The sequence below is a fragment of the Drosophila grimshawi genome, unplaced genomic scaffold, assembly GCF_018153295.1.
Source record: "Drosophila grimshawi isolate 15287-2541.00 unplaced genomic scaffold, ASM1815329v1 contig_311, whole genome shotgun sequence".
Lineage (NCBI taxonomy): Eukaryota > Metazoa > Arthropoda > Insecta > Diptera > Drosophilidae > Drosophila > Drosophila grimshawi.
Genome location: NW_025063098.1, coordinates 4,149,180 through 4,163,789, shown reverse-complemented (window position 1 = coordinate 4,163,789; position 14,610 = coordinate 4,149,180). Strand labels below are relative to the sequence as shown.

At 37.8% G+C, this 14,610-nt stretch overlaps 2 protein-coding genes across 4 annotated transcripts in view; both read left to right on the top strand.

Moving 5' to 3' along the window:
• The window catches only part of LOC6563522 (furin-like protease 1), a 163,956-nt gene that overhangs the window by 90,907 nt on the left and 58,439 nt on the right, over positions 1 to 14,610 (top strand). For all 3 annotated transcript variants that reach the window (XM_032737699.1, XM_032737698.1, XM_032737701.1), the window contains one exon: positions 7,373 to 8,246. In XM_032737699.1, the coding sequence (XP_032593590.1) occupies positions 7,542 to 8,246 (705 nt within the window). In that variant the 5' untranslated portion in view covers positions 7,373 to 7,541. The remainder of the gene's footprint in view (positions 1 to 7,372; positions 8,247 to 14,610) is intronic.
• LOC6563521 (proteasome subunit beta type-3) lies at positions 5,328 to 5,930 on the top strand. Its single transcript, XM_001990409.1, has one exon. The coding sequence runs from the start codon at positions 5,328 to 5,330 to the stop codon at positions 5,928 to 5,930; it is 603 nt and encodes a 200-aa protein (XP_001990445.1).

The following is a 14,610-nucleotide window of genomic DNA, read 5'->3' as shown; positions in this document are numbered from 1 at the left end:
TTTAAATTAAATTTTTATCAAAACAAGAAAGTTTTTCTGTTTTTATTGACAAGGTATTAAAAAGTCATATACTTTGTTGCTCTGTATTTTCTCGCCAGTTTAGTTTTTGCTTTGGTAACTGATGCCAAACACTTTTTTTGCTGCTGCATCTGGCGATGCCATTGGCAGAAAATGTGCGCATATTAAGTTGGTGATTTGTTGATTTGCATTTGTATGTCGCGCAACCTAAATCCATCCATCCAAACAAAAAAAAAAAATATATATATATATAAAATCGAATGCCAGAAACTGACTGGCGTAAAAGTTTTGATTGGACCAAAGCTGAAAATCTGTATGATGTCATATATTGCAGATATCCATATCCGAGCAGAGGCAACACAATATGCCAGTAAAGGCAACATTTTCATTTTCATTGTCAGTGCTAATGTTGTCTGCCTCCCCATTAAAGTAGTAAAGCTGTCAGGAGCAGTCGCTCTCTCTCTCTCTCTCTCTCTCTCTCTCTCTTTCTCTCTTTCTACCTCTCCCCTTATCGCTCAGCCGTACACCAAAGTGCTATAACGCATCACCTGCATCCAAGTGCCTACTTCCTATCCACGTAGACCCCAACTCCATCTTATATATACTTATGCAAGCCTGCAGCTTGCGTCTTTATCAGCATCAAGAGGGTAAATAGCAGTTGCCTGCTGCCTTATACAGCCACTGACTTGCCCCGTCAGCTGCAACTCCGCTTACATTGTTAAAGGGCGTGTGGCATCATAACTTTTTTATGCAGTTTGTTATCTCGTTTGAGAGTTTCATTTTCGATTTGCATAGATTAAAATGTTGGCGAATTCTGTTCTTCTGTCTTATTGGTGAAGGTGAGAAATTGAACAGACAAGAAAATTATATGCATAACTCTAGTTTGTATTAAATATTTTCTTAACATATTTAACTGGCTCTCGAAATGAATATTTCAGAAATCGCTTAAATACCAATTGATTTATTTTCTTTGCCAGCACTTAAAGGCTAAATCGGTTATTCATGTAAAATACATCAACGATAATATTCATAAACATAAAGTTCTTCATTCATTTGGCATAAAAATATTCTAGCTAGAGTATTTGAATGACTGTTTGCATTTGTAGGCTCTTTCTGGTTTGTTATTTAGCGTTAAATTGTAAAAAACTGAGGGAAGTAGAGGGAATAATTATGCTGTGTTTTATATGAGCAGCGAGTTGAAGTTCAGTTGAGTTGAGTTGTGGGCCTTGAGAGGCTCTTTGCAGGCAGCACTTGAATCAGATGCTGTTGTTGTTTTTTGTTGTTGTTGCTGTTGCGCTGTTGGCGCTGCTTTTGTTTTGTCATAAATTTGTAAAGACCTGGCATTGTTGGTAGCTTAAGATGCTTGCATTAAGCGTTATTCAACACACTGAATAGACTGAGACTGAGATTTGCCCAGCTCAGCCGACCGTTTTTGTTGCCAGTTTCAGCAGTTAATTTCGCAAATGAAAGTCAACACAAAGGGCATCATCGCGAGTGTCTCTACCCTTTCTCTTGCGCTCTTGCACAGATGTAAAACGGAATACGCAGTTCCTGCATTTATTTCATACCTGACCATGGAGAATCAATTATGGCGCCATACAATTTAATGCAAATTATATTGCATATTTTCAGTTGGTTTTATTTTTTCTTTATCCACACGCACTTTTCTGGCTTTTCATTGCATTTGCATAGTAATTGCACTCTTTATGTCTTTATTTTTTTGGTTTGTTTTGGTTTCCATCGAAATCACGCATTCGTGTTTGCCGCATTAACAAGAAAATCCGCTGGACGACAGAAATATTTATTTTCGAGATTTTCATCCAAATATCATCTGGCCATGGGAACGGCTTGCAAACAAAACCAAATAATTGAATTTCTGCTGGCCATTTGTGAAATGTGGTGCAATCTTCAATGCACTTATCATTAAGAGAGAATCTTTATTGAAAGTTGAAACAATGATAATTATATTTACTATTTAAAGACAATAAAATTTAAGAAAGATATACAGTTTCTGAAAGATGATAGAATCCAATAAGTGAATCAACTAGAAGCGCAATCGTTTATTTGCAATCATATTAATTTAATTCCAGTACAATTTTTATTTGAGGGTCCAATAATTTCATTCCATTCCAGATTTGTACTATTGATACCGTTTTAAGCGAAGTTTTTCTACACACTTTTAGTATTTCTCTACTTATGTTTTTAAGTTGCGACCCCAGGTGGAACAATTCCTTTCCCAACTTGATTGTACTTTTCTATTGCTTAGCTTAAGCTGCACATTGACTGCTTTTGAAATCATTTTCAAGCGGCATCTCTCTCTATACAGTCACTCACAAAAGTATGCAGCATCTTTTGTTTTTTTGATTGCGTGCAAAAAGTACTTATAACTTGCTTTGAACAGTAAAATGCCCCACATTTTTTAAGACATGTTGAAAGCATTCAAAAAATGTACAAATACCAAAATCGAATTATCGTATATATATAAAAGGAAACACAACTTAGTAAATTAATTCATTTATTCATCGAATGCAGAAATACCACAATATAATACTTTTCGGGTAAAAATATTTATGATCTCTTGTGCTACAAATATAAATATACCGAATTCTTATTATGTTATGAATGTAAACTGATTTAAATGTACTTTGATTTAATATGTAGTTAAAGTCTGCCAAACATAGTATATTTACTTCGAAGCTAAAGTCGCAGTACTTCATTTAGTCATCTAATCGAGTCCAGGGTGCACTGGGAAACTACAGTTTGGTGCTCGCTATCCCATTTATATTTTGCTTGACGCTGACACTTTGCGTTCTTTGAATGCTCTCGTTTTCCACAAACTTCCACTGTGCATTTTTCTTAATGTTTTTTTTTTTTTATTTTTTATTTTGCTGCTGAAGAGGAAACCAACCAGGAGCTGCTTTTCTGCGGGCGTTAACCGGGCACATTTGTTGTTGACTTTGTGCTCCAGTTGCAGCCGCAATTGCGGGTGGGCAAAAAAAAAAAAAAAGAAAAAAAAACAGGCGAGTAGAGTCGCAGAAGCATTAGGAAACGGCATATTTGGCTTTGTGGCCAACTATCATTAAACAACTAAACCAACCACAGGCGGCGGAGCACAAGCACAAGCAGCAAAAAGCAGCTCTTTCTATTCAAACGCACTCGTACACGTACACACAGGCACACAAACGCACACACTGCATTCACATGCTCACTAAAAGCCCTGTCAAGAAAAACACAACAGAGAACGCGTCAACAAAAGGCGTCAACCCGCACCCCGCTCGCCTTACTGCACTTTAGCTGGCTTTTGACTCTTGTAGCCTTTTTAAGCTTCTAACTGCTGCTGCAAGCGTCTTCAAAGGCATCAGCTTAATGTGTTTTGGCATCGGTTTTCAAAGTGTAGACTCGAGGAGGCAATACGGTCTTCATCCCGCTTAAGTCTAACGCGGCTTCCGTTCAGGATTTGACAGGACATTTTGCATGCACTGTAAGCAATTTGAGTTGCAATTCAATTCGTTGTAACTAAATTTAAATATTATTTATATTTATTAATTTCTGTGAAATTTTAATTTCAATAAAATTAATATTTACATTTGCTAGCTTATTTCTTCCAAGCAAATGCTCATTCTCTGCACAATTTTTTGTAGTGTGTGGCAGATGCAGATGCAATTTTCTGAGCAAGTTTTTGAACTATAGCCAACCACAGAGTCAGCCTCAGCAGCCAAGTGTCAGACTGCTTACCAAAGACTGTAGCCTGTGGGCTAGCCTCTCGCCATCCTCAACTTTTAACTCTTTAGCTGCTGCAGAAGTGTTTTTCCTTACCATTTTCTGTGGAATTCTATTTTGCGTTTTGTTTCAAACTACTTTTCCTTTTTTACTTCCTGTTTGTTGGTCGAGTCTTTGAGTCTCAATTTGTGGAATTGGCAAATGGCTTGTGTGTTTTTTATTTTGGTCACTTTTTGATTGATGTGCACAAGTACCCAATTGTAAATTGATAGGCTATTGAGACTCTTAATTAACAATAAGCACAATATGCTAGGAAACAAAGCTGTTGCTAATGATTTTTATTCTCTCACAACTTTGTCAAAGCTCACGCCATTAGGCTTTTGTAAATTGAACAGCTAACTAGCCTAAATTCGTATATAAACGAATTTCTAAAGACTTTTTTCAATAAGCTAACGTTTAAAAATAAATACCCTTTTGATGCTCTTAAATTTACAATTTTGGAAATCTTAGAAATTTTTGTTACCATGATTCTATTTCTTACACTGAATTCAAATAAGTAACTCAATCAAACCATGCAGTAAATAAAACACAGACCTCTGACAGTTATTTTCACCTGAGGCTGCTTAAAATGCAGCTGAAGTGCTGGTACCTCTTTATTTTCTAAGGGTGAGTGTGTCAGGGATCACATCAATTCTCGACGTGTTCTCGCTTAAGTAAAACAAAAACAACATCTCAATTTGTCTGCAAGTTGTCAAGTTAGCGTTGCAACACTTTACACTTGGAGTGTTGCCGACGGGTCGACATCATCGACAACTACAGTTTTTCCATACACCCACCCTTTTTTTTTATGGGCAAAATGTATTCTTGTTGTTGGTGTTTTTGCCGTTGACTTTGACATCGTTTTGCACTTTTCGCTGGCATGTAAGACCATATTCTTGCCCACGTTGGGCGCCATGCGCGCTGACAGTCACTTATTTTCTTATTATTAAGTATACGCTTAGTGTGCCCGTTTCAGTGCAAGTGCAGACTGTGATGCGCACCAAGTAATGATTACTTTATGTCTGCCGCTGACAAATACCGTCAGTCAAAGTCAAAGCTTACCAGGCCAACAGAAGCAGAACAGGCAAAAATCATCTGAGAAGCTCTTGTCGCGAGTTTGGGTTGGCTGCAATACGGAAGTCGCTGTACAAAAGGACCTCGTTTGAGTATGAGTGTGTGTGCATCCATGTGCATTGCAGCCGATAAGAGTGGATTAAAATTGCGCTTTGACTGCCTTCCAAACAAATTAGAGCACAACTTTTTGTGTTTTTTTTTCCGTTTCTTTTTTTGCACGAGCGCAAAACTTTATTATTGCCCAACAGCCAAAACTTTGAGCAATTTTGTTGCATAAGTTTGTGGCTTATTATGTAGAATTTTTACGGAAAACTACTTCAACTGGTAGACTCATAAAAGTAAAAATTGTAATACATAAGTATAACAAGAAATTGAGTTGAAACTCAAATTTTGTATTGTGTAAGAAAAATTCTTCGATTTATTTGTCACTCAATACGTTAACAAAACTCGATTATTAGCAAATATCAGTCAGTATAATGGCTAATAATATTGATTACTGTAATGGTAGTATAATTGCTATGCACGGCAAAGATTGTGTGGCCATTGCCGTAAAAGGAGGAAACATTAACGACAGTAATAAGAATTTATATAAGCTGGGAGCTCGCTTGTATTTAGGACTGACTGGAAGGCTGGCAGATATACTGATGGCCTACAAGCATCTCATATTACGCAAGAATATTTTTGAGTTGGAAAAGAATCGTGAGCTATTGCCTAAAGAGCTGACGTTAATTCTATCGCAACTGCTGTACGCGCATCGGCTTGTTCCGTTTCAAATTGAGGCAGTGATTGTCGGCATGGATCCCGATACCCTGGAGCCCCATATTTGTAGCTTGGGCATGATTGGCTATCCCAATGTCACAAAAGATTTTGTTGTTGCCGGCCACCGTCATGGACCATTGCTGGGCTTGTGTAAGAGTCTGTGGCGTCCGAGCCTGAATCCAAGCCAACTCTATGACACCATTGGTCAGACAATGATACAGTTCTGCACTTCTTATATATCAGTTGGCTGTGGTGTGGACATTTGTCTAATTGAAAAGTATAAGATCACGGAGCGTTCACTTAGCATAAAACCGCATTAGATTTATTTGCGTTATGCAAAAAACTAAAAATATAAACAAAAGTTTCGTGAGCATGAAATTGAGCACATTTATTTTAAGCAGTTTGCATTTGTGATGATTCTATTAACTGAAATTGCGTAGAAATATTACGATGATAGTAAAATTAAAGATATTTTTGCATTTGCATTCCCATCAGTCCAATGGCCAAATAATCCAACACAAATACAAGCAAAAATATAAGTTTAACTTTGTAATATGCACTGCCGAGTCTCATATCTATATTTTTTCCATTATTTATCCATTATATAATAAGAAAACTTTTATTATTTCTTGCAAAACATTTTCGGCAATGGCTGACCAAATAGAATTGTCAAATATTGTACAAGCTAGTCGGAAGCTGAATTTATCCTCTGGCCAGCTGCTCAGCATCTATTCCATTCAAATGCAGCGCTATTGTCGTATGAAAATTTAATTTCCTATCCACTCGACTATTGATTACTATGTCCAAACGTCTCACACCAGAGCATCCTGCCATTGATGTCATGCTCTTGATGCTGCTGGTGATGGTGGTTCTGGTGGTGTTGCTGTTGCGCATTTCCGTTTTAAGTCCCCATGGCTTTAATTATGCGCTGGCCATACAAATCCTGAAATCCGCCTGCTCAATCACAATTGCCTGGAAAATATGATAGTCAGTGTTTTGGACTTGGTTTATCCTCGGGGCCATCATCAGTCATTGGCATATTTTCGACAATGGCATTAGTCAAAAGGCAGTCAACCAATCTCAGTGCCTCATTTGCGATGCCAACTTCTGTTTTGGCAGGGGTGACAATCAATGCGATTTGACCTTAGGCCAGCTAAATGGTTGCCAATGCCATAGTTGGCATCAAATACGCTGCTACTTCTGGCCATGTGGCGCATCATCTGCATCATGTTTGCTCATAAGTTTTGCCGACGACTAATGAGTGTAGTTTTGTGCCGTTTCTATCCTCTGACTCAGCAGAAAGCACTTTTCTAATGGTATGGTTGGTGCTTGTTAACAAATTGGATATGTCATTTGCAGGCACTTAACTTTTTTTCTTTCTTTTCTTAGTAGCTATCTGTTGTAGTGTCCTGTTGCCGACTAGTCTGTGTGCTTACAGCTTGTGCTAAGTGTTGTTTATTTTCCGTATTATGCGTAATATTGTTAGGCTACTCTGGCGAATGTGTTGTCATTAAATCCTTGTTCTGGCATCAAGTTCTTAGAGCTTAAGATCAGATGAGCGGAGCTTTTTGCAATGAGGATTTATAAGTGCTTATTATTTCTGGTTAAAGTGTAAAGTATACTTGAAATTAATTAAATATATGAAGAGCTTCAATCTAAATATTTAGTCTTTGTTCAACATAATATAGGTCCTATTTAAAATCTTTTTGAAGTATTTGCTAGCTGACTTACATGAGACAATAATGCAAATTTCTACTTGCAGCTTCAATGCGACAGTAAAGCGATTACAGTTGCTACTCAACGTGGAGGCAGAGGAAGCAAAAATCACAACATTTTCATATAAACACGCACAGATCTACAGACAGACAGACAGAGAGAAGGAGAGAAGTAGCAGCCACGTCTTCAATAAAATAACACAAATCGAACGCACAATGAAAAACGACGTGGTGCGATGGAGCAAACAGCCAAATAGCAACAAGAGCAACAACAATTGCAACAACAATAACTGCAAGAACGATTGCAGCAGTAACAACAGCAACAAACACAGTCAGCAGCATAGCAAGAAAAGGAACGCAGAGCTCCGGCAACATGTTGCTCGCAGTAGAACTTGTCAGCCAAAAGCGACGCATGCGAGTGTTGCAGCAACCATTAATACTGGGCAGCAGCAGCAACAACAACAACAACAACAACAAACAATCATTGAATGTGATATAACAAATTTAAATTACAATTGCAATTTATTCAAAAGTAGTTTTTTAACGCACAACAAAACGAAAAGCTATCGCAGCAGACACTCGAGAACGTCATTAGTGACGTTGAAATCGAATGCATTGCTGCTGTTTTTGAAAATTAGTGTCGTAGTTTTTTTATGTAATTTTAATGTCGGTTTCGCGGCCAAAGTGGAGCCCGGCCCCGCCCAGTCGTCACTTCTGCCGCCCTACGTCCTTGACTATGAGACGGCCAAAGGCAACGGCGCTGCCACAAGCAGCGGCAGCAGCAGCAGCGGCAACAGCCTCAACAGTGGTCGCGATGCGGGCCACTACACGCACACCTGGGCGGTGCACATACCGAACGGTGATAGCAACGGCATCGCCGATGCAGTTGCCAAGGAACACGGTTTCGTCAATTTGGGCAAGGTGAGTGCTCTACTTTAAGAAAACCAAAAACTAAACTAACTAAAAAATTCAAAACTAAATTGTTGATTTTAATGCATATCATCTTTACTTAATTTGAACACTAAGCAAGCAAGCTTGGAAACAATTAAAATACAATTTAAAAACTTTTTAAAATAAATCACTGCAAATGCAAATTTGCCAAACACCTCCAGTTATCTTGCTTGTGGGAAACTCTAAACCATAAAACTAAAAACCACACAAATATGCCATAACTTAGCTGGGAGTTTCTTAAATAAACGACTCTTTTTGATAGATTTTTACACCTGCATGTACTTAGACAAATGAAGTATTCGTGTCTGTAAAAATGTAAAAATATGTCCAAGCGTTGCCCTCAAGGTAATTCCAGTTGAAGTGGTTGCAGTTAAAGTCCAACTACCTTTTTGGGATTAACTATCCATAGTAGTACACCATCAGCATCAGCATCAGTCCGCTTGAAGTGATGCAAAACTTTAGATATTGAAACAATTTGCCAAAGCGGAAGTGGGGGTTGAAAGAGTAGGACAAGGTAAACTTGGAGGCAGGACCTTTCGTTTGTCAGTTTAGCATATCATTAGAACACTCAAATGTGAGACTATTAAAACTTTTACACACACATATGAATATCTATGTATGTATGTATGCTTGTCTGTGCTCGCACATGAAAATTCATTCAAAGCGCATTTCAACTAACTTACACGTTATGGGAGTCCAACTTCTACTCCATGGCACACGGCAGATATTAGAGAGCTGTGTGTGTATGTATGTGTGCGTGTGTGTGTGTGTGTGTGTGTGTGTGTGTATCAGTGCTGGACAAAGTTTGATTTCCTCTTTATCTTTTGCTACAAGAGTGTTTCCCTACCCCGCCATGTGCTGCTTGTCTATCATTGGTGGACAGTGGCTCGTTGCTAAGGGTCACCAGGTGTTGAAAATGCTTTGGCGAACTTTAATCTGATTTCAGTGAAGTGGCTGCGATTCGCCAAAAAAAAAACATAATAAATCAAGTGAGAACGACTGCGATATACCCTGATACCATAAGTAATACAACAGGGCGGACGTTGTCGAGAAATACCGATCTTTGAAGTAGATTCCCTTCAAATGCCTTTCACATTGCGGTAGATATAGGCTTTTGCGATTTTTGGGTGTTTCCTAGTAATCTTCCTTCCAAGATTTGTATCCTCAGCTCTATTGAGCTATTGAGAATATTGAAGGCGTAAGTGGGCGTGGCCGAAACAAATATTATAGGTGTTTCCTAGTAATCTCACTTTCAAGTTTGGTAATTGTAGCTGTTAATTTGCGGGAGATATGGGCTTATGGGAATTTTGGGGGTGGGGCTGGGCGTGGCATATGTCGATCTTCGAAGGATATCGTCAACAAGCTACCAACCAAATTCGGTGTCTCTAGCCTTAAAATTGAGGGAGATATGTAGACAAGACAAACGGACATTGCTGAAAACCAATATGCCACGATACCTTTGGTATCAGAGTATCAGAATCCCCTAACAGATACACTTTGTCACTCAATTGAAACACAGTTCAGACCAGCACCGATGCCTCTGCTTCACCCACCCACTCTCTCTCTCTCCATCGCTATCTCTACACTAAGTAACTGTCAAGTTAGTGCACCCAATGGCCGTCGAACAAATTGCTTGTAATGGCAGCAAGCAAAGCAGCCATATAAAATATATATATATATGCGAGGGTGCTATGAAGAAAAATTAAGAATGCGGAATTTCAGAACAAGTAGCTAAAATAGTTCAACTCATTAAATTACTGATGAACGAACAGTTGCTTTGCATAGTGAAATTAGTGAAGAAGTTTTGATTTTCATTTGTATTTTTCATTATTTTCATAATCTATTTTCGAGTTTTTTGCTTGTACAATTCCAAAGTGTTGATCGGAATCCTTTCCGTATCTATAATTATCAATTATTTCATAAGTTTACCTTATTATTTAATAGTTGCAGTTGGGGCTTGTAAACTTTTCGGTTCACCCTCACTTATACGAGATATCTTTGATTGCCTACACTTACAACTAACATTTGAAAGTGAAATACGCTATGGCAGTTACTTTTGGTGGTTGTCGGGGGTTAAGTGGCCAACTTGAATTTCTAGTTGGCATTTGAGTTTTCAATTGAGGCGCGCTCAGGTGGCGAAAACTGTCAGTAAACCTTTTGTGCCACAGCTTATTTGAGTTGGCTGCCCAAATTGAAATTGATATCATTCACAATGGGCGCCCATTGTCTTAAGCGGCAGCTACAAAAGCCCAAAACTCAATTAATTGACAACCAGTCCCAATGCTGAACTTTTTCCACAGACTCACAACGAAATTCATTTAACATCTTTCCGTTTTGGACCACCAACAAATTAGCATTGAAGTTCTCCTTTCTTCAGTTTGCCAGTTGCCAGTTGCGAGTTAATTGAAAATTAATTTTGAATGCCATTGTTGAAGTGGAACCTCCGCTCCTTTTCTTCTCCGTGGAGTATTGAAATAAATGCCACATTAACATAATTAAACAATGCGAAAATGGTTGTGAAATTGTAATGATTTTAGCTAAGGGCGGAAACTAAAAATTAATCCGGCATTTTCACTACTTGACCTCGATATTAGTTCAGTCGATATGTATTTCGCATTGCTAATTTGTATAACTTAATATTAATTAATTATCACTGTGCAACTATTCGACACTTTTAAAAAGTTGTAGCATTCCTTATCGAAATGTGTTAATTATTGTGGCCAAAGTAATGCTAGAAATTGGAGTAGGTTGAAAGTGTGATTTATTTTCTTGATTACATAATTCACTGAATAGCTTGTGCACATTATTAAAGTGAATAGTTTAAAATTGAATCTACACATTCCTTTTGTTTTAATTGACAACCCTTTTTCTCTGACATAAAAGTAGACTCCCATTTCACCCGAGTGTTTGCTAATATTACTCTTATTTCCGCTGCAATTTCTGTTTGTTGACTTTTAGCAGCAAATTCCATTTGACAAACTCGACGAAACTCAAACCAGCTAACTGTGCAAACGGCTTAAAAGTGAAACACAACTAGTAACTAACAACAACAACAATAACAATAACAATAACAGCAGCAGCACTAACAAAAACAAAGTAATAGTAATAAACAGGCAGCCAGCGACTTTTTGCTATTTGCTGTGCAATGAGACTCCCTGTCGTGAATTATTTGCCATAGTTTTTTTTTTTCATATTTAGCAGTGGGCGTGACTCGTAGTAGATGCAACTTGCAACGTTGTTTTCCAACTCACAACAGAGTCGCAGCAGCGCCACGCCCCGCTATCTGCTCGCTTCCATTAAAATGCCACCAAACATGCAGAACTTTTAATGAAAATTATGTCTGTATATAAATATATATATACATATATATATTTATATTTATTTTAAATGTATGTTTGAGTTTATGCGACATCAACTCATACACTATATAAAGTTTTCGCACTGAAATTATAATGATAAAATAGTGCATAAAAAGTTTTCATTCTAAGGGAGTGCTAAGTAGACCAGGCGATGTCACGGATAATAGCAATTAAGTCCATTTTAAATTACTATGCTTTTTATTAACGTTTCCGTCCTTCTCTTGAAAAGAGCATAATAAAAATTGCAATATAGTCAAATAACCAGATTAAAAATCAGTACTCAGTACTGTATTCAAAATGAGTGCTTTTCATGGATTTATACAAGCTGATCATCTCTGCATTTTGATATTTTAAAGTGTTGTGAAAACTTTACACTGAATTTTAACATTTTTGCAATGCTTGTCTAAATGTGCGCAAGATTAATCTAGTACCCCTTTCAGTTCGTGTCATTGTTCTATTTGCCTTTTCTATTATACGCGAAACTCTGAACTGAGTTGATGGCGCCTTTAACTAACTCCTGACAAATGCATTTTTGGCGCACAAGTTTTTCAGATAAGCCAAAAGTCAATTTATGCGCTGCATTAATTTGCCTGACTGCCGGCCAGGATACAGTCTGATGTACGCTACACCTCAGCCAGCGGCAGGTCCTTGAGCCTGAGCCAGTTTTGAGGGGTTGCCGTTGCCGCATGTCTGTTGCAGTGATCCAGCTCCTCCTCCCTTTAGGATACTACTTGCGCGGAAACAGCGGCAGCTGTTTGTCATTGCTTATCAGCGAGTGCAAGCAGGCTTGCTTGCTTCCTTGACTGCCTCTTGGCCATTGTGTGCCGGAACATGGACGTGATATTGTATTTGGATGTATTTACATAACACAGCCAGCCAGCCGGCCGCCATGTCATTTTCTCCTCTCCGTACCCATTTGGCTTGAGTCTATTGTTCGTCTTGTGATAAATGTTGTCTTTGTCCTTCTGCCAGTACTCTCCGCCCTTCATCTGTGCTCATCAATATAATTGAAAAAGCCCTGTTGGATTCGTTCGTCTCTTCACTTTGTTATTTGCTCTTTGTCTTTGTACGATTTTTCTGCCTTTTTAATTAATTTTCTTCACATTTTCCGTATATTTTCTTTTAATTTTTCGTTTTTCTTTTATTTTTAATTCCTTTGTCGCGTTCTTAAACTTATCGTCGGTTTTAATTTTGCCGCTACTTTGATTATTGATTGACACTGATGGGATTTTCATTCTCGTTCTGCACTTTGCAGTTGTCGTCTCCGCCGTATTTACTCTTTTTATTGCATTCGCATGACTAAAATCACGGTCAATGATGTGTTAAGAACGAACCGCTTTCCTTCCTTCCTTCCTTCTACTCGACTGCTAGATAAGATTAATTGTCACCTGGCAAAGGATATTTTCTTGCCCTTTGGCTTGTTGATAAAGGTCAACTGGTCATTAACGAGGGTTGCCTGCATGCTGCCAAGATGAAAGCGACAAAATCTGAAGCACCCCCTGAAAAGTATGCCAGACTTTTCATTTCCTATTAAAATTCACCTTTTAATAAAGCTTAAAACTGTCAACGATGATAAGGAAAATTTCTAAAACAGTGAGAAGCACCGACAACGATGTAACGATGTAAGTGTATTTAGGCAGTGAATATTAAGTGCTCAACGTCTCTTACTGTGGTCTTATTTGAGTAGGTTGAAATTCCCAGGAAAATATTGTTTGAATCATTCTCAGTATTTAAAGATTCTTAAATTGATGTCATTTATATTACGTAATATAAATATTGAAAAATACATTTTAATTTTTAGTTAAAAACTCCTGAAAATGGTTTAATTGACACGGATGGATTTACTAAAATAGATTTGAATTCAGGAATATGAGCGATTAAAGTATGTCAAGTGAGCCAATTAAACCATCGAAATTAATCACTAGCAAAAATGCCAATGAGCTTTTAGTTCGAGTGCTCTTTTAAAAAGTTTTTGCAAATTAAGTTGCAAGAATTTCACTGTAAATTAAAATGTATATTAAAAGAGAGCAACATCGAGTCGTATTTCTCTAGTTATTATTAAAGCGAAGTACATCAAATGTTATAAATTTGTCACAGATTTCAAAATTAAAACATGCACTGGTCGACCTTGAGTCTACATGACAAATTGACACATATTATATTTCATTTTATTTTTGTTTTTCCCCTGTTGCACGAGACGAACAAAAGTTGCTTGTACAGATATATATACATATACATATATACATATATACATATATACATATATAGTGGCTCCCTTTTGTGCGTGTGTGCCACCTATTTCTCTCGCTTAGTCGCTTTATGTTGTTTTTGCTGTGGAGTGTCTCATAGCGGATATCGTTGATAAATTTCAAGTCAAAAACTCGGAAAATATTTATGACTTAACTTTTGTTTGTAACAAAGCAACACGAGCCTTCCACTTACACAATTGTACACACACACACACACACACACACACACACAGTCCATGTACACACACTATGCACATACACCATGCACACACATGAACTTGTATGCCAAGGCATTTATCTGTCGAGTGCAAAGCAGAGCTTTGCTTTTCTGCTCGGAGCTGGATTTCACAATTGTCATGAAACTTGGTGTCTGCTCCGCTTATGTAAATAGCAAAACGGGAATTGTGCTAGCTCAGCTGTTTGGCCATGCAAAACAGCAGCGGGTGGGGGTGGACCCGATGTAAAACTTTAATCACATGTCATGAAGAAATATCACAAGTTTCTATATTTTTGTCATTGATCCACAACTTGGGGCCAGAACTTTGCTACGCAATTTGCTGGCAACTTTTTTGGTTGGGCCTTGTACCTAATTGAATATGTAAACCCGGGAATGCGATTGAGTGTGAAATGAATGGATTATATATACACATGTACACATTCACACATACACACACACACATACAGACACACTCACACACACAGACACACACACACTCACTACACCAC

Coding starts and splice junctions, on each gene's coding strand:
- LOC6563521 (XM_001990409.1), top strand. CDS start 5,328: ATGGCTAATAATATTGATTACTGTAATGGTAGTATAATTGCTATGCAC.